This window comes from Lissotriton helveticus, chromosome 7 (genome assembly GCF_964261635.1).
Source record: "Lissotriton helveticus chromosome 7, aLisHel1.1, whole genome shotgun sequence".
Taxonomy (NCBI): domain Eukaryota; kingdom Metazoa; phylum Chordata; class Amphibia; order Caudata; family Salamandridae; genus Lissotriton; species Lissotriton helveticus.
In genome coordinates, this window is record NC_136068.1 from 192,557,627 (window position 1) to 192,578,516 (window position 20,890).

At 45.0% G+C, this 20,890-nt stretch overlaps 1 protein-coding gene across 1 annotated transcript in view; it reads right to left on the reverse strand.

Annotated features, from left to right (window-relative positions):
- Nucleotides 1-18,580, reverse strand: part of STK4 (serine/threonine kinase 4) — a 254,462-nt gene extending 235,882 nt beyond the window's left edge. Inside the window, exon 1 of the mRNA XM_078651917.1 lies at nucleotides 18,259-18,580. Within this exon, the coding sequence (XP_078508043.1) occupies nucleotides 18,259-18,293 (35 nt within the window). The 5' untranslated portion in view covers nucleotides 18,294-18,580. The remainder of the gene's footprint in view (nucleotides 1-18,258) is intronic.
- Nucleotides 18,581-20,890: the final 2,310 nt, after the last annotated feature.

Genomic DNA, 20,890 nt, shown 5'->3' on the forward strand with positions numbered 1-20,890 from the left:
GAGGTCAGGGATGAGCTGTCGTTGGCGGAGAATTCTATGTTCTTACTCCGAGGTGACAAAGTAGTCCCACCACAGAACATTCTGGATCATCTGATGTCCTTACTACATGAAGGGCACCAAGGAATAACGAAAACGAAAGCTTTAGCCAGGCAAGCGTACTGGTGGCCAGCCATCGATGCGCAAGTGGAACGTCATGTGCGCATGTGCGAGTCATGTGCAAAGGCAGACAAATCCCAGAGCGTGTTGAGACCGCCTTTGGGGAGATTCCCGATTCCTGATGGGCCCTGGGGGATGATTTCGGTGGACATAATGGGCCCAGTCCTGGACAAAGCAGGAATTCAAAAATACGCAGTAGTAATCATCGACAAATACTCAAAATGGCCGGAAGTGGAAATCTTGGAACATGCAGACACAGAAGCGGTGATACGGTTTTTGCGGGCCACGTTTGTCAGGGAAGGCATCCCAAGGATTATAACGAGTGACAATGGACCCAAATTCACTTCTGCGAAGTGGATTGCCTTTACCACCAGAAATGGCATTGAAGTGAAGCACACACCGATCTATCACCCCGCTGGGAATTGCCAAGTGGAGCGCTTCAATCGGGTGATTATGGGCACCATACAAGCAGCAATAGAGGACGGCCTGGACTGGGAGAAAGAGTTGGAGAAGATGATTTGGGCCTACCGCATCACACCCGGGAGCACAGGCTACAGCCCCTTCAAGGTTTTACGAGGGCGGGAGGCCTTCACAAAAGACAACACGGCATGGAGGAAGTTGGTTGTACAGAGCAAGTGGTCACCGGCTGTGGTCAGGAAGAATCTAGAGAGAGCACAAGAGGTTTACACGGCTCATTACAACAAGAGACGGAATACTCGAGAAGCAGAGCTAGAAAAAGGTGATTGGATTCGAGTAAAGCTAGCCATCATGAAAAGAAAAGGAGAAAGCAAGTTCTCACCACCCCTGAAAGTAGTGGAACCCTATGACCGATCAGCTTTGCTTAGTGACGGAAACATATGGTCTATGGACAGGATGGCGAAGTGCAGCAAGATACTGAAGTGGGAAGAAGGGATGGAAGAAGGAGCAGAGCATGTTTTCGAAGAAGATGGAAGTGAAGGTAGAGGAAGGCAAGGAGAAATGGTCGATGGTGCAGAGAGGCAAACAGTAGGTGGAGAAAGTGAAGAGAGAGAGAACCTGGGCGAGAGAAGCAGATACAATGAAGGAAGTGTAAAGGGAGTTATGGACAGAGAGGAAGAAGGAGCGAGAGAGCGGACTGAGTACAAGGCGTCAGGAGGAGAGATAAATGGTGAGAGAGTGGAGACACGAGTAGGACGCAGAGTAAAGATACCTGAGAGATTCAAGGACTATGATATGAACTGGAAGTAAGACTTTGTGTTACATGTTTTTGAGCAATGCATAAAGGGGGGAGATATGTGGTAGCGCTCTAGTGTTCCGTCCCCGGAACAGGAAGCGAGGGGACAGGAAACGGAAGGCGGCCATATTGTTTGCCTGGCGCCGACCGTGCAAGCAGCAAGGTCCCGGCGCTCCGGAATAAAGAACCTTCTATACTTACCCTGTGTGTGTGAGGTATTTACAACTCTATAACTAGTTAATTATTTTGACCCGGTCTGTCTTCTTTATTGTCGCTGCAGCTAACTGTCGGAGTTACTTTTGTCAAGCACCGAACAATGACTTATGATACCCACAGAGCACTTGCTTACACCTAGAGCTCTAGCGCGTTCCTAATGTTATTTCAACCTAGAGCTATCGCTATACACTATTTTGCAATATATTATCTTTTTTATATCCAGAGCAATATTTCCAGATTGACTTTCTGCCGCAAAATATTTACTTAATGACGCTAAGTGCAATGGTTGAGGAATAAATTGGGCTAAATGTTTTTAAGAGGTAATCTGTTTTTCTTGATATGTTAGATCAATAATTTTCTATAAAATTACCACCAGCTCACACAATCGCGCGAAAGCATGGATAATTAATCATAGTTACACATCTAGATCTCAGCACGTAGCATTAGGAATTGGTTACTATATCAAGCTAAACAAATTGCGCATGGAAAAGGTGTTCAATGCCCAATTTGACAAATCACATGCTTAAAATGCCCATCTAACCTACAACCTTGCACTTGGCTGCACTTCTAACCCATTTTCTTTTCTCCTTTCTTTTTTTTCTTCCCCTTTTTTCTCCTTTTCTTTTTTTTCTTCCCGTTTGTTCTTCCTCGTCATCACAACCCAACAACTAACCACATTTGCAGTATACTCTATGACTAATCAATTCCCCCTGGCACCAATATGTCATACTGACTAACATCATGGAGTATGCATCTCAATACTAGATACCAACTCAATGATTGCAGGAGTCACTTTGCACGGAGATTTCGAGAATCTTTCACTCTCCACCTGGTGGAGGTTTTTCTTTGTTCTCATTGGAATGTCATTACTCGTGTTACCCATAATATCTTTGCAGCCTTGAGAAAGCCCCAGGCCATTATGGGGCGAAACACGTGTCGGCTGACAAAAAAACACCACCCTATTTTAAGATACCATGAATATGATGAAAATCATAATCTGAGAATTATAAAGCAAAACCACAAATGAAACTATATATAATATGCTCTTTGCACACAACATTTGAAAAAACAAATACATCAACCAAGAATATCTCTAAATCAATCAATAAAATCTGTATTCGATCTCTTTAGATACAGAGCATAAAAGCCCATTTCATCAAACGACCCATATAGTAGACAGTACAAGCAATGTTTCGAAAACATAAAATCATTAAAATCTTGATGAGCTTAAAGTGTCTTAATTCTGGGCCAATAAAAATATATGCATTTAATACATGTTTACAATAACTAAGTCATTAAATAGCCCTGCACCTTTCTCTTTCTCATTCAAGCCCACAGAAAGGTGGCTACTGAAAAACAGACAAAGGGGTCGGAAAGTGCCTTTAAAAAATACAGTGCCACCCTACATTGGTTAAAATTGTAGCGCCTTAGAATTTGAAGAATAAAGGCTTCTCTTTCTGTCTCTTAAAACTTTCAGATCAGTACTAGATGTAGGTTCGATTGGGGCGAATGATTATTGCAAGGGCATGGGATCATATCTGAATGTTTAAATTTTCTCTTGGGTACCCCAACATCAAAGGGATGAGGTTCAGGCGAAAATGAAATGGGATGCATCTATGCTGCACGATTGTGATGTGGACTAGGTAGGAGTATCCTTCCTCTGGTCTAGAGGGGATAAGATCATAAGCAGGTGACGCTTTTTGTCGCCGATTCTTTTCCCTACGGACAAGGTTAGCCCTCTGCATGAATGTCTCAATTTGTTTCTGTTTGGAGAACCTACTCCAGGTTGAATGATCCTGAAATAATTCTCCCAGCCCAATTGCATGCATTTCTGCCTCTACATATCTAATCCATCCAATCTTATTATAATGATCCCGCTTGAGACAGTCTCTAATTATACATTGTGTTAGATTGGCCGTGGCCATACGCAATGTGGAGAACCATAAAAGAATTGGCGCCAATCTAATAGAGTCTACCATATAAGGTAGCCCTAATTCAAGGTGTAGGATATCATTAGAGACAGAAGGGGGTAACAACACCCGATATTCTAAAAAGCTGTCTTCCAATACTTGGAGTTGGTCAATATGGGCCATCCCCCAGACTCCCACCCCGTAGGTTACCGCTGCCTATGTCTTTGCTTGGTAAATGTTTTTAATTGGGACCAGAGGGCTGGCGCCTAGTTTCTTGATAAAGTCCTTAACGGCTTGGAGACTTCTTTCCATGCCTAGCACTCTTGCCACCACCAAATTTACCCATGAGTGGTTTTTGTCAAATAAGATTCCCAGCTATGAAAAGGACTCTACCACTTCTACTTTCTTTGAGTCTAGGTTGAAGTAAGGGGATTTCGCACCTTTACTGGCTCCTTCTATGATGATGAAAGATTTTGTTTCATTCACTTTGAGATCTAGCGAGGCCATGAATGAAGTATATGAAGTTATGAGACTTTGGAGGGCTAACCTGTCCAAGCAACTAAAACTGCATCATCAGCACACGGTAGTTTCGGAAGGGGGGTGTTGTCAAATATGGGCACGTCCAGAGGTGAGCCAGTCAGGGCCGCCTCTACCGCGTTTGTATAGATGGAATAGAGAAACAGGGCGAGGACGCATATCTCTAACTCAAAAAGGAAGACATACTCAACAGGTGATGGGAATAAGGGCTGTAATTTGTCTAACCACTGGCAATCACTCATGGTAGCGTCCAAACCACCTTTCTTTTGCCTGCCATGCCACATCAGTTTGGACTCAGCGATATGCAAATAAGTCTTGACCCTGGTCATTACTGGAGCAGGTCAGCCTGTACAGCCAGGCCAGATCCTCCGTTAACGGGAACACAAGCAACCCAGGACCAGTTTCATCTTGGTTATAGGCTCATCAGTAGGGTACGGCTTGGTTTCAGTGACACAGTGAGCAAGGGTCCCCCGTCCATACCATGCCACTTAGGGCAGTACATGAAACACAGGTGAAAGGTGATGGGATTGATGCTTGAAAAGTATCTAACCACTGGCAATCGCCTGGGTTGCTTGTGTTCGGGTTTTGGGAGGACCTGCCCTGGCAAGTTCAAGCTTGACTATTTCCATGAGAAGCAGGATCAAGACTGATTTGAGCATGGCTGGGTCCAAAACTGAAGTGGCACGGCAGGTGAAAAACGATGGATTGGGATGCAGCCCAATCAACTGTCAGTGGCTGAGATTAATTTGAGCATTCCATCTATCACTTTTTTGTATATATGTATTTATTTTATTTTTTTACAATCTTAAATATATTTATGGTGACGCGTCTATAGTTTGTTTTTTAACTTCTTACTTTTAAGTAATCTCTAGTCTTTAATAAAATTAAAATATAATTAAATAACATTTAATGTTAATCCCTTGTGATTCACTGTATGGGTTCCAGACCAATGCAGGCACTTTTATAAATTTGCATTCACCTGCCAGTGCATTCAAATGTCTCAGTGTATGTACAAGTGCAGCTGACAATGAGTAAGTGTGGGCACCTAATGTGCGAGGGTGTGTAGTTTGTGCTGAAGGTCAAACTGTGAATATAGGTATGGCCAGCTACAGAATCACAGGAAGGTTTTAGAGCAAGAGTATCACCTACTCCAAGCTGCAACATATGCCAGGCTCCATTCTTGACGTGAGCCTGCAGTTTGGAGGGCCAATTAGAGATCTGACTTGGGGAAGAAAATTGCAAGTGCCTTGGGGAAGAAAACTGCAAAGGGTAAGGACCCTGGAAAAGAGGAAGTTCAAGTTTAGGAGGTACTTGAAGGAGGTCTGCTGTCAGAAGGAACTAAAGGCCGTAGAAGCGTAGAGATTGGACGGTTTGGTATTATAGTGCAAGAGTAACGGTATTAGCTTCCAAATCTTAGTCCAATCCGCACTGCCTAAGTGAAAAAAGCCCCACAAGTTTGGTCAGCCCCAATAGATTATGCAGTATTCACTTTAAATCTGCCCACACCACAATCACCTTCGTTTGAACCTGTGTGAAAAGAGTACATCTACAATCAGTGATCTTTTCTAACATGCTGATAACATGCTCCACGATCCCAATATTTAGATGTAAACAGGAGGAGTTATCGTTGGTAATCTGTTTACTGTCAGCATATTCTCAATCATCACAGGTGTGTTAAGTGGCTGCCCTTACCTGTCAGAAAACAGTGCTAGTAACGACCGCAAGGTCTCACGATAAAACCAGCAACGTTGTTACGCGGATGTGCATTAGAAATGTCCAGTAAACGGATTACCAAAATGTGTATTGCTGTGTGGGCTTCTGAATCCTCCCTCCTATTGCCAAAGAAACATTCCTATGCATTTAAGGGAGCGCTCTTATTCTATTCACAAATCTTTACAAGGCTTCCACTCTGTCAAATCTAAAGCAATTATAACGTTTTCAACTGTCAGCAAACTTATTTTAAAAATGATGAAAGAATTCATCTTGTAGGTCACAGAAAGAAAAAAAGTATCAACTGCAAAAAGTCAACCCTTTTGCAAAAGACTTCAGTGTACGCTAAATGTAGCCACATATGAAATCTTTTATTAGCTAGATCACAAACCTCATTGTTCTTCAAATGAGGATAACGTGGTCTATTTTAGCTCCTCTTTCTAGTGGATAGGTTTTGACTATTTATACCACAGCACATAGATACTTTGGCCAAATCTATCACTGGGAAATGTATTTTTGATTTTTTATTTAAAGCCTAAACATACTCAATGAGCTTTCACATTTTATTCTTTCAAATATGTTCCTCTACCAATTCAAATTAGTACGTTGAGAGTTGCCTTCTCAGGTCTGAGCAGGGACAGCACACTTAGGACTGTGCATGTTTTTGAAGTATAGAGAAGTGCACATTGTCGGTGTGCTCCAGTGATATGGGCAGACACAACATGTATGTGTGGTCTGGGCAATGACCATTATTCAGTCACCTTCAATTTGTTGTTCATAACCTGTCGTCCTCCTGGCAGCAACTTACTAGGGTGACCATCTCATTCCAGGTCATTACACTGTGTCCAGTCCTGTACTTTACATCTACAAATAACTGAATTCAGGGAATAATCTAATTATTTCAATGGAAGCAAAACAGGACTACAACATATAGAATGCATTAGTGTTACACCTTACACCATTGGTGTGGGTCTCCCTTCCATCTTTTGCTGTTGCCTCATATGTTTTTGCTGGTTATAGATGCTTTGGGCACTGTGCCACTGTTATTCAGTGCCACAGGGCAAGAGCTCCTTCTGGTAAATTGAGGTATGGATTAGTGACTTCATGATTGGCTGGTTTGGTTTACTTGTCAGACCCTAGTACAGTGCACTGCATCTGCCCAGGGCATGTAAATCAAATGCTGCTGGTGGGCACTAGTTGTGCCACCCACAGAAGCAGCCTTTAAAGTGTCTCTCAGGTCTGCCATTGCAGAACCTGTGTGCAGTCTGGTACTGCCACGTTGACTGGCAAGCGCACGCACTTGCCAGCCCCTAAACCTTCCCCTTTCTGCATATTTTAGTCACCCCTACGGTAGACCCAAGGGCGGGGTGCATTGTAGGATAAAGGTAGGACATGCCCTTATGTGTGTGGCATGTCCTAATAGTGAATCACAGTCATTTTCGTTTTTCACCATTGCAAGGCTACCTGTACCTCATAAGACAGAAAGGGTGGTTTGAATATAACATTTTATAATCCTAACTGACTCCAGGAACTAGGTAGAAATTTGAGTTTAGTATGCCTGAACTCAGAATGAAAAAAATACATCTTTTAGTTAAGTTGGTTTTAACATTCTGTGTTTGAAAATACCACTTTTAGAAAGTAGTTATTTTCTTGCCTAACTATCCAAGCCTGCCTCTGCTAGGTTGTGTATTCCTTGTCTGGAGTTTGAGTGACAGGGGCTGGGGGCATCCAGGAGACAGGGTGAGTCAGAACAGGGCTGAATAGACCCATCTGCATGTAGAGTGGTGAGAGGGGAGTTCCAGGGACCTAAATAGGGCTGTGCCTGCCTTCCACAATGCTGGCTCCACCTCCTGTGGTGCGTCTGATGTCCCTGGCCTGCACTGTCAAAGGAAGAGAAGGAGTCCTGTAAACAAAGTGCTCCAGGACTGCCCAGAACTGGTTTGGACTAGGCACAGACACTCTCTGCCTTCAGAGACAAAGGATGTTGGTGCATAAAAGAGGGGACCCAGACCCCAGAACTTTAGATCACTTCTGCTAAACAAGAAGAACCTTTGCTGAGGAGAGGAACCAGAGAGAAATTGAAGGAGGAGACTATCCCTAAGCTGAGTGCTGTTTGGGAGATTGGCCTGGAGTGGTTGCCTGACTGCCAAAGAAAGGAGAAAGGACGTTGTGCTACTTTCTTCATCTTGTAGAAGATCTCCAAGGGCTTGGAAATTGAGCTTGCCTCCTGCTGAAGTCTCAGGGATAATAGACTTCACCAACCAGCTCCCCTGAATTCCTTTGCTGGGAATTTGAAGTGCCTGCTGTTGTGCTGGGCCTTCTGAGAGACTGCATGTCGCTGGGAGCTAGAAGCGCGACTCCTGGATACAAATTGTGTCGCTGGGAGCCGGAAGTGCGACTCAGGGAGAAGAAGCGTGTCGCCGCCTCAGCCGCTGTTGTCACATCACTGAGTAAGGGAGTCGCCGCTGTCGCCATCGCATCACCGAGAGCGCCACGAATCACCGGAGAAGAGTGTTGCCGTCGCAGCAGACGCTGTTGCATCACCGCAGAAGCGTGTCACAAGGCCTGTCGCGGCTCAGAAGATTCACAGAGTCGCCGGACAGCCGTCGGGCGTGCAGGCATCGCCCCTTCTTTGTCGTATCAAGAAGACCACATCATTTGTGTTGCATTGCACCGGGTCGTCATCGCATCACAGCGCTGCAGTCGCATCGCCACAGAAGCGCAGTAAGAAACCGAAGCATCACTTCCCCACACGGAGAAGAACTGACGCATCACCTCCCCTCCAGTAAGGAACCGACGCATCACCGTTCCCTATGCAGCAGTAGGGAGCCGACGCATCACCTCCCCGGAGTAAGGAACCAACGCATTCTGTTCTTGCGTGTAAGGAACCAACGCATCACCTTCCCTGCAACTCTTTTGTTTGTATCGCATTACGCATCCAAAGGTACATTGAACGTAAAGTGTTTCATTTACCATCTAAAGTGAACTAAGCTATTTCTACCATTCTAAAGTATAGTATTGTGGTTTTTTTTCATTAGTGGTCATGTGTTAAGTCTATATAAAAATATTTCTTTTTGATATACAACCTGTGTGGTGTCCATCTGTAATGCTGTCATTATATTACTGTATGTGTTCACAAATGCTTAACACACTGCGTCTAAGATAAGCCGGTCTGCTCCTGCCACGATACCAAGGGGGTGAGCAGGGGTTATTTTAGGAGTGTAGCCCCTTACCCCGACTAGACGCAAGGGTCCCTATTAGGCGAAAAGGTACCTACCTCTGCCTACTAGAGACCCCCAAATCTAACAATTAGGCTCTCACATAAAGTCTAGCACTGGAACTCTTTTCATAATAACCTAGTGAAAGTTGGTTCCCCTACAACGTACTTGCCCTTAAAACTTTCATTAACCTTTGGGGTCCTCTTGTCTTTTATCATCTAAGGTGACCGGGTTAAAAATTCAGACCACCCTTTACACTCTTATATTAAACTATCCTTGCAGATATGGGAAATGATTTGTTAAAAAAAAACCACCTAATGTAAAACGTCACTCCTGGAATGCAGACTTTAACAAGATTGTCTTGCCCTTAGAGAATATTGCACCCTATCAATTTCTTGTTGAATTCACATAAGTATACCAAAAAGGCCTCACTTATGCAACAATGACAACGAAATAATATTTCCCAGGAATTATTTAATCTGCCAGTTCATCTCTGCAAGTCTTTACGCCAGGAACCGGTCAATTATCTATTTTCACTAATTCCATTGTCAAGTGTGACATCATTGGCAAGCATGGTATATAAACTCTAGTCAAGACTCAAACTCATTCTTTTCTCCGGTTTAACCAGGAACAGAAAAAACGAAAACAAATCAGGTGCAGCCGCAGACTATAGGTGAGATGGAGCAACCATCAAAAACTCACAGATAAATTATATTTCATAACTAAAAACTTACAAAACAGTCAACAGCAAAATACACGTGGGCCTCCTCAATTGGGAAAATATCCAATCAATCCAGATTCTTAATTAAAATAATGCAGTCCATCAGTAATTAGTCTTATACCACCTAATGCAACACCAGCCTCCCAAGCACAATGCACACGCTTTAATAGCCATCTCGTGGATAACGTTTGCCCAAATATAATAACCTAAAGTGAAACCATAATATTGTCTTTTCTTTCGCAGACATACTCTTTAGTAACTCTTATTTTCTCACTACACCCACTACTGCTGGTTCAGCATCTCTCCTTAAAACCTACTGATGACCAAATTCCTTTGAATGACTTTCAAATTTCAAACCAAAAATAATCCACTTTAGATGATGCTTGCGATCTCAAAAATATACCTATCAGCTCGCGATTAGCAGTCTTCAAAAAAGACCTAGTAGTACTTTACCGGGACCATGCTGATAAAGGCTCTCCTAAGGCTTTGGTACTATTAGATTTATCTGCCGCTTCGGACACGGTCGACCCTGATATTTTGGCCGACCGTGTCAAACTTGCTGGCATATAAGGAGCGGCTGCTTGCCGGCTCACCTCATTTCTGGACGATCGGTCCCAGGCTGTCCGTCAAGGGCACTTCCTGGTTCCCTCACATAAAATTACTTGTGGAGTCCCACAGGGCTCGGCCCTTTCCCCCCATTGGTTTAACATTTATATTGCCCCTATGATCCAATCTCTGAAGGAAAGAATGGTGACAGTTTTCAACTATGCAGACAACTTACAGTTGGTCCTTAAGATTGATGGCTCTCACACTTCTGTCATGGATTTTCAAGCTACGATGTTATATATACAACAGTGGATGGACCTTAATCACCTTAAATCAAACCCGGGAAAAACAGAGCTTGTTCTGACCGTGGATCAGGGCCGGACTGGGAACTGAAAGCAGCCCTGGCAAATTTTGTCAGACCAGCCCACGCCCGGCGCGTAGCGAACCAGCCCCCGTCCAGCGCGCCCGACGGCCACTAGGGAGGTTTGGGGGGGTTCTCCCCCCGAGAAAATTTTGAAAAACGACAGACCAAAATGGTGAATTTTACAGCACATTTTTCATTACATATTCAAATTGTATCAACTTTCAAAGCACAGCAAACAATTAGGATCTGAACATTTGACCTGTAGGGTGTACGAGGTAGGTATATAAACTCTCTAAGCTATTTATATCGGTTCTAATTCAGAGCGAGGAGTTAGCACAGCGATCGCCACAATAAGTGCATTAACCATCTGACCTATCCTATTATACACTCAAACTTGCAGCATACACATAGATACAGTCCATGTGCTTCAACCCTCCAGGACATCCGATAATGTGGTCTGTTTGTGACCATGACCAATATAGCTAATCATGAACACCTTTACCGTTAGCATTTCTCCTTGTGAATTGACATGAGGGCAGAGTTTGTGGAAAAAAGAATCCATATGTCCTGGGACACCATAGGCTGAGACTGCATCCACCTTTCAGGACTGGCTTTCCCGCTCTGTCGCTGCCACCCCCTCCCCCCCTACCCCCACCTCAGTTCCATTTCCAGTACTTAACACCTAATGTTCCTACATTTACTGTTTAGGATATTTATTAAGAACCACACAATAATAATGACCATCATACAACGTAGTTACATTAATTCAGTCCAACTTAAATGGTTTATACCAAACACGAGCTTCTTAAAACACATCAGAACCTCCACACAGCAACACTTTGACGTCCATTTCATTTAACTTCTGTCACAGCAATTACCATAACCAGAAACCCCTGTTTGCATATATCCTCCTAGACCTAGAGACTAATCTATAGTCACGCCGCGGCAGGACACCGTGTAACCCCCAGGAGGTTTTTTAACCAGGCCTGGTCAGGTTATAACTTAGGCAGCTTGCGAGTTGCGAGACGAGTGCGAAGCTAATTGCACAGTTCTATTTCAAAGAAGCAAGCAAGCAGCGCAGACTATGTACCTGATGATAAGTTATAACCTCTCGGGCCGGGAGGTTTTCAACCAGGCCTGGTCAGGTTATAACTTATCAGGGGTACATAGTCACGTCGCGGTCGCGCTGCCGCTGCTTGCTTCTTACAGAGTCTCGGGGGGGGGGAACGGACTCAGTATCCCAAAGCACCGAACACTACCATGCCACCCACAATAACTGGGCGGTGAGATAATAAAGCTCAATATCCAGAGCAGCCACACCATCCTCGTCCACCATCAATAGTAATTTCTGAAAAGCCACCCTGCGCCTCGAGGTACCCTAATATAATGTAAGAAGGATGCTATCCGGTTTCTGGTAGAATGCTTTAGCTAGTTCCACCAGCAAAGCTGCATACAGATCTGAAATAGAAATATCATATTAGAAATGACTATCCAACCACTGACTGATATAGGCAAGGTACTCAAAAAGGACACCAACTGTTGATGGCAGACAGGGCCCGGGCAAAGTTACCTTCAAAGAGCAGCTCTGCAGATTTATAGACATCTACCCCCAAGTAGAGAATGGTAACTGACTCCCAGCACAGCAACGACACGGCCCTGAGCAGGTCGAAGTGGGTAGGTGCAGGACTTGTGCCAGTTAATCTCCAGGCCAGGCAGTTGCCTGAAAGCTGACAAAGCCACCACCACTCCCTCCAAGTCAGAGGGCTTGTCACGCATATACAGCAGCATGTTGTCCGCATACAAAGAAATATATAGGCAGCCTCCCAATAACCGCAGTGCGCGATAGTGCCCACCCTGCCATATAGTAAGAACAAAGGTCTCTTAAGCTAGAGCAAACAATAGAGGGGACAAGGGGCCCCACCCCACCTCGCATGCATCTGATATTAAAGACCCAATCCGAACCCTTGCCACCAGTTGGTATACAACGCCTGGGTCTATTTGACGGAGGCTACCCCAAACATCATCCTGAGAAGGGTGGCATACAAGAACTCCCAGCAAAGGGAATAAAATGCTTTACGGATATCAACAGATAATGCTAGCGAGTCTGGTGGGAGACTCTCCTGCATCCTGAGAAGGGTGGCATACAAGAACTCCCAGCGATGGGAGACAAATGCTTTCCGGAGATCAACAGATAATGCTAGTGAGTCCGATGGGAGGCTTCCTGCATGCCCAAGATATGAATCCGCTGGCGGATATTAGGCAAGGTACTACAGGTAGGTATGAAACCTGTCTGGTTGGGGTGAATCAAATTGTTCATATGAGTCAAAACCATGTTTGCCAGATTCTTACTCAGGATTTTATAATCCAGGTTAAGCATAGAGAGGGGGCAGTAGGAATCAATTAACACCAGGGCATTGCTCTTCTTGGGCAGTGACACAATTGTGGCATTACACAGAGTGCAAAAGACACACAACTGATGGACTGACCTTGCCTGGCAGTTCGGGCTGGACTGTTCCCATTGGGCGCAGGGTCAAGACTGATTTGCATATTACTGGGTCCAACCTGGAATGGCATGGTGAGCAAAAAAACAATGGATTTAGGCCCAGATCTATGTACTGGGGTGAATGTGTGACATTGTTCTGCATTCTGTCCATAAATTGTTCTTTTTTGCATCTTACACAGAGAGGGCAGAAGTCCTTGCTGCCGTGCTCCATTAAAAAAGTACACAAGCTTAGGGACAACGGCAGCAGAGAAAGTGGAGTAGAATTCCTATGAGCAACCCATCGAAACCGGGGACCTTGCCCCAAGACATGATATCTCCTTAAACGCTCATCACACGTCCTGCACAGTAATATCAGCACCCAGTTGCTTCGCTACAGAGGGATCTAGGACCGACAGGGAGGAACATGTGATGAAACGCAGTACGTTTAACTCACTAACTTCAGTGCCCACAGAGTAGAACTGGCAATAGTAGTGCATAAATGTAATATTAATTTCCTCCTCCTGGCCAACTGAATCACGAATATGAAAAACAGTGTGCCCCCTCGTTTTGTCCTGGAGAAGCCAGGCTAACATGCTCCCCGACTTAGCCCTCTCCACGTGAGCCCTTGCTATATAAGCAGTGGCGGCTGGTGACAATTGAAATTTTGAAAAAAGAGTGGGCAAATGGTGCTGTTTCAAGCAACTCCAATATGCACCAACCTCAAATGGGCCCAGACCCCTAGACTCCGGGAACCATACCAAATCTCAAGCCTAAACCCTACAAAACTAGCCTCAGTCTTTTCTATTTTCTGACTTTGCTACCGTTCCAGAACTCTATATATGATGACTCCCCATTGCAACAGATTGAGACAAATAGGTGGTAATACAAAATAAAGAGGTGCACAAATCAACTCCAACATATAGTTACCACCTAGATTGAACAGGCGCTGCCTTCAACATGTGAGTAAAATTAAATTTAAATGTGGTAAAGCAAACAACCTTTTATCATTCGAAGGATGATATGGTCGAGTAAAAATAATCATGTAAAACTAACACCTCTTTTTTACAGCGCTTAGGAGCCACAAAACAGTAACATGAAGCACTCTACTTGTTATTATACATCTATTGAGCAAATTAATGATATATGATGCCTCTAATAGATACACAAACGTCACTTTAAAGTCTTCATAGAACGTGGAATCCTCCCTTCACTCCCACCATCCAACTGTTGCCAATAGCCAATTCTGTAAACTTGCATAGCTATGGTCCAAACACCAAAAGAGATGACCACGTGGGAAGCTGATTCAAGGCTTATGGGACCAGAAACAGCAACCATTTCGAACGCTTTCATAAACCGCTGAAAGCTCAAAAGTGGCATACCTCCGGATTAAGTTGTGTAAAAAACAATAAATGTACAGAAACATTCATCACCAGTGCTCCTCATAATGCGCAGATCGTTCTTGAATGCCAGAGCCAGTATTTCATATAAGTGTTAGGCTAGTGAGAGCCTGCCCATCAGGTAAGCTTGGTTTGCGGTTACAAAAAAATTAACATCTGTTTGAAAACTAAACAATTCTTCCTTAACATGATTTTACCGAAGCGTGCCAGCAGAGACAGCAGGGCTGAGACACAATCTGTGCACTGGGTCGGGTGTGGGGAGAGGATGGGTGAAGATGAAGTCTCACTCAATCTGTATACTAGTCCTGATCACCTTGTAATATTTCATTAATTTAAATAAAACATATTTTTGTTTGGGCACCGTCGAAAGCAGAACAAAATCACCTCTTTGGCAGAGAAATGTTCACATTCAATTACGTCAAGGCAATATAAAAAAACGTTTTACCCATGTTACTGCAGCGTGCGCACAACAAACATTTAAAAAAAAACGCAAACCAAAAATGGCAGTAAAAATATTGCTAACTTCTTCAAAGGATGCGGGTGGACAGACCTAAGTAAAGAAAGGGTGGGCCCTCTGTGACATGCGACTTCACACGCATCGGTCTCTTTTCTTTAATCATCCAGCACTAACAACTGTTCGACTTGGACCATAAGTATAGCAAAACCCAGATTCAGTGCTGGGAAAGGGAATACTTACCAGGAGAGATCAGACTGTTAATAAAGCAAGACCTCTCGCGACCAAGCAAACGCGTGAATGTCACATTTCTGGCTGTAGCACTTCAGACTAAAATCAGCATGTAAAACACGGACCTCTTAGAAGAGGCCTTCAGCGTGGCAAATACAGAGGGTTCAAAGCTCGTGGTACCGTAAAAAACCTCAGGATTACGTTGTTTTTAGCCGGCCAAACTTCACCTTGTTACATTGCGGCGCTAGCCTACACAATTATGTTGTTATTATAACTTATGTGGCCGACTCACCGCTCCTCGCTCTCGTCACTCCCGGCAGTCACGCGCACAGTAATTGCAATGCGCATGCGGGAATCACCCCCCCCCCCTTGGAGGCGCGCAGAGACGCGGTAGAGGAGGAGACAATATTGCGCGCACAAGCACCTCCTCCTCCGTCGTTGATGTTAGGTTGCACTTGCACAACAAAACATCATTCAGCAATGCACCGGTCAATCAGGCTTGCTGGCGCTACTGCTATTCTGCTTAGGAACTGCCTCAGTCGTAACTTGGAAGTCAAGTCTGATGTCCCTAAACTAAGTGCGTGACGTTGTTGTGGCTGGGGCCTGGGGGGCCGATTTTCAGTCCAACCGTCACAGGCTGTGGCGGTCGGACTGAAAATCGGCCCCCAGCCACAAAACCGGCCCCCTTTTCGAAAACCGGCCCCCCAACCCCTCCAGCCGACCGGGGGATTGCCCGGTGCCCAGACTCACCAGTCCGGGCCTGCCGGGGATAGTCATAAATTCTGGGGCCCGCACTATTGGCCCCCAGAGCTAGGTCCCTCTCCATCCTCATCTCCTACGGCCAAAACATCGCTTAACAATGAAATTACGTTCAAATCTTAGGTTGGCATGGTGATTTCTAAGTGTTTCTTCCAGTTGCGCAAGATCAGGAAAATACATTGTTTTTTTACTCATGATGCACTGATCCAGATTATAATTGCCACTGTCTTGTCACATCTGGATTATGCCAACTCGGTGTATCTGGGCATGCCACTCTACTTGTTTAAACGACTGCAGCTGTTCAAAATCATGCAGCACGTTTGGTATTTCGACAACCGAGATGGCAACCAGTTAAACCTCTTTTGAGGAAACTACACTGGCTCCCCATCTTCCAGTGCTGTGCCTTTAAAACAGGATGTCTTGTTTTTAAAGCCTTGCATGGCAATAGACCTGCTTTATCAACAGCCTGATACTTAGGCATACTCCTTCACGCAATCTTCGTTCTGCCCACCTCTCACTCCTCACCATTCCAATATTTAAGCAATTACGTCAAGGAGGCTGCAGATTTGCTGTCCTTGCTCCTAAATTATGGAATTCCCTTCCATTGGAAATACGGTCCTGCACAGACCTTCAGCAATTTAGGAATTCTCTTAAGACCTGGCTATTCCTGCAAGCATACAATTAAACAAATTAACAAATTCTGGATAGCATACTGAGCCTGTTAGCGCCATGAAGCCACCCGGTGTAAGTGCGCTTTATAAATAATTATTAACATTAACTAAAGAAACCATACTAGGACACCAAGTATTTAATGCGGTCACCAACTTAACAGTTCGATCCAGACTGAAAAAGAAGGTAACAATAAGACAACTTCAAAACTTTATGATCAATATCACTGGCTTTACCATCTCTCCTATCAGGCTTTAGGCCTACACATGGAAAAGAGATGGTCTATGAAGGTTTCTGTGGTGACAAATGGAGATTTGTTGATATTGGCTGTGCCACCTTGCTGTTCATTCTCATTCTATTCACAATGTCCACAGTGACCAGCCTAGACTCGGCCACAATAAAGTGGTTTGCTTCTTCCTTCACCTGAAAGCCTCACCAAGTCAAATTAAGCCGTTCATATTCAACATCACTTTATCGCCAACCAAGTCCTCCGGGCGTTCCCATTACCTCATACACTTTTCAATACATACATACCCACTAATTCATTATCAATAACCTAAATTCGATTGCCAGAGCGGAATGGCAAACTCAGATGGTAGTGTAAGGAAGGGCACAAGTCCTAAAAAAAGAAGTGGGGGGACGCTGACGTCATGACAGGAAGTGATGTCACGAAAGGCGGCTTGCACCATCAGACTCATTGCCTCCCCTCGCTCACCCCTTAGATGCGATTGCTTCAGAGAAGCCAGCGCGTAAGCAGCATTCTGAATGAGCTCTGATCTCGCCCCAGAGAGGCCAAAGAGTGAATGTGTGGCTACATTTGCTCCAGTTCTCGAGCTCCCGGTAAAATAAGTGGGGGGATGCCGTCCACCCGCGTGGTTCCCCGACTCGAGCCCTAGTGTAAGGGCAAGGGGAAAATGTGTTGAGGACCTTGGCAAGAGAGCATACATAGGGAGGGGGCACGAACAGGAAGCCCTTGGGGCACAATGAAAATTGAAAAAGGTGCAGTGCACTTTGGATTTTGAATGGAGCAAAATGTGCTGTCGTGTTGGAGACGGCAAATCAACCTGGGCAGACACTGTATGGGTAGTTAACTTGGGACAGGTTATTTAAAAGTCTGGGTTGAAAGTTAGTGGCAAAGATGCTACACAGAGTATCAAGGGCAACCTAAACAAGAGTTTGTTGTGCAGGGATCAGCATGTAGGGCAAGTGCAGCGCTTACAGTGCAAGGAAAGGTGAACAGTGCTTGGAAAGTACGTGGTGGGCTGGGGAAGATGTGTCAGTTAGTGGTATGTGTAGGATATTTGACGGAGTGTGGGTTGGAAGGAGCGTTGTGCTGGGTTTCAGGGGCAGTAAGCGGAGGCAGGGGCATGGAATGTGTCAAGTAGAGCAAAATCCGAACATGGGGCAAGGTGTTCGGGGTAGTCTTTGCGTGGGAGCGACTGTGAGTAGGAGGACCCTGCAAGTTCGCGAGTATAGTTGGCAGAAAGCACTCTAAGGACGCCGGCAGTTTGAAGAAGGCAGAGATGTGCACGCGGAGCCAGGTCCCGAGGGGCTGTTAAACAGACATTGATGGAAGCTGCATTGGGGCAGTGTACAAGACTCGTTTCCGGCTGTACCGTTGCATACTAACGGTGCGGTTAGTTCATGTAGCTTGGCTTCCGGGCTCTGCTCTTACCTACGCGGGTGACTCCGCATCTGTACCGCCTCCATCCTTCCGAGCGTCCTTTCAGCCCCCCGGGGGCAACAGTACTATTATAGGCCGCGGTTCGCACGGGACCCAGACCTAGTGTCGGGGGCTGGGACTGTATGACACGGAACCTCCGCCAAGCACCCCACCATCCCCGCGACAGCCTTCATCAGTTCCTGCTTTTCACTTCTGCTTCATGGAGGCAACGCCGGCGGTGTGTTGTATCCACTGCGCGTCGGCTCTTTTCGGAGTTCCTCCCCCTCCACACGCGATTGGCCGTGTCTGGCCTCGGACCTGACAGCTCAGCTTTAGCCCCGCCCCGTGCGAAGAGTCGTTTAACAGCCAGGCGTGAGCAGACAGAAGCAGTCGCACGCCGAGCTAGATTCGAGAAATACAGAGCACGATAAGTCACGGCTGAAGAGCGTGGGTATAAGATTAGATACCAAATATATTGCACAACATCGGAAACAGGAAGTAGGGTAGTCTACAGGGGGTTGTGCTGGCATCAGACCACAGAGAGCCCACGAGCAGACAGACTAGTGAGAAAGCAAACGTTGACAGCACGCGAGCGGCTAACCGCAGGGGGGCCAACAGACCCGATGCATCCGGTAGACTCCCGATTTGTAAAGCCAAAAACGGCTTAATTTTAACAGTCTTCTGTCCGAAATTGCCTCTGCTTAAATTAAAGTCTGTAGTGAAAACACAGACCTCCGATTTTTTTTATTTAAAAACTCCCTCTTTCGAATTTCTAAATATTCACAGAGCTTTAAGTGGCTGGGATTGGTGGGGACAGCGTCATACATGCCAACATAGAGGAGAAAAGTGCGAAATTTGAAAAAAGAATGGGGAGAATGTATTTCCCCAATTGACTACTATTGAGGTCTGAATAGGGTTATTGTTCTGTATGGGACTTGCAGGTGTGCTGCTGCAGGATCGGATATAAGAAAGGCTAATATACAGTTTTTTTTCTTACCTATCAGGATAATGGGGGGAAGCGCTATGGCAGGCAGAGAGAGCCTGCCAAAAATGTAGTGCACTGGCCTGGAGAAGCAGGTTACTGTCAGTGCATACTCCTAGTCACACAAGACCAGTTCCTGTCGGCTGAAGCCCGCAGAGGAATCCAAAATTTGCTAGCATTAGCTCCAAGATTTTTCAATTCTATTAAGGACACGGAGGCGAGGATTATGCTTTCTTTTTCTTTACTGTAAACAAACAGCAGCCACTAAGAACATTTTTTACATTAAAACTAACATTCCCAGAATGCTTAGTGAATGTTCCATAACAACCATAGAGACTAGCCCTATATATGTGTCTTGCCCCGTGAGCACTTCCTCTTTCTTTGCCCAACGAGCAGTCCAAACTGAAAGTGCCCAGTATCCACAGAAGAATTATAGAAACAGAACGTCAACTGGAATCGTGAAACAAATACGTTTGTCGTAATCCTTGGAACAGTAGAACAAGCCTTCCATTAAGCACCATACGAGTGATCATTCGCCTTTCTAGTCAGCACCTGAAATAGAAGGGAGACTCGTAATAATTGCCATAACGTTAGACACAGGGAGGGTGAACATGGCCTTAACAGCATTAAATGCAAAGTGGGTGGGATAATCCTCACCTCCGTGTCCTTATAGAATTGAAAATTCTTGGCGCGAATGCTAGCACATTTTTGATTCTATTACAGGACCGGAGGCTTCGGATTATGCTAGTTTAACGCTTATCTAGAACCACAGAAGCAACATCACCCACAGGTTTGTAATAAAACTGTTTAAACGTAGAACTAGACGACCAATCGGCCGCTTTCATGATATCATGGATACTAGTTCGAAGCATAAAAGACTTTGAGGCCTTGGCGCCTCTGACTGAATGCGCTCCAAACAACTCTGTGTTAATGCCTGCCTCTGACATAATAAATCTCAGCCACCTGGCAATCGTAGCAGAGGTAACAGGCTTGAACGGCTTTTGCAAAGCTATTAACAGTGTTGAATAACCCACTGGCCTGAGGGACCGGGTACATTCTTCATATGCTTTGAGGCAGTTTACCGCACATACTTTGGAATTTGAAGGAAAAGCACGATAATCAGTGGATGTAGAGAAGGTTTTTGTACGAGCTGTGATAACAAAAAACACACCTCCAGGAGAAAAAATCCTACCTTGCAGATCTAAAACTCTAATATCAGAAACACGTCTACAAGAAGATAAACAAAGGAGCATAACTTTCGCCGACAATTGTTTTCTTGACACATTTGCATTATCAGGCCATGTGTTAAACAGACCTAAAATACAGAAAATACCTTAGAAACATCCCATAAAGAAGAATACTTAGCCTTAGGTGGATTCGCTACTCGTATTCCTTTCAGGAGTTTACAAATTACTGGATGCATACCTACCGGTCTGCCGTCCATCTGGGTATGTCCTGCTGAGATGGCCGACCAAAAATTATTGACCGACCTGTATGATAAACCATCTGCCGCCTTTTTGGAAAGAAAGTTCACTACGTGGGAGAGGTCCGCCTCCACGGGATCCAGGTGCCTCTCCAGGCACCAGATAAACCATGCTCGCCAAGCGGAAGAATAACGTTTTCTGGTGGAAGGAGCCCAGGCCTGCTTGATGAAGTCTGAAG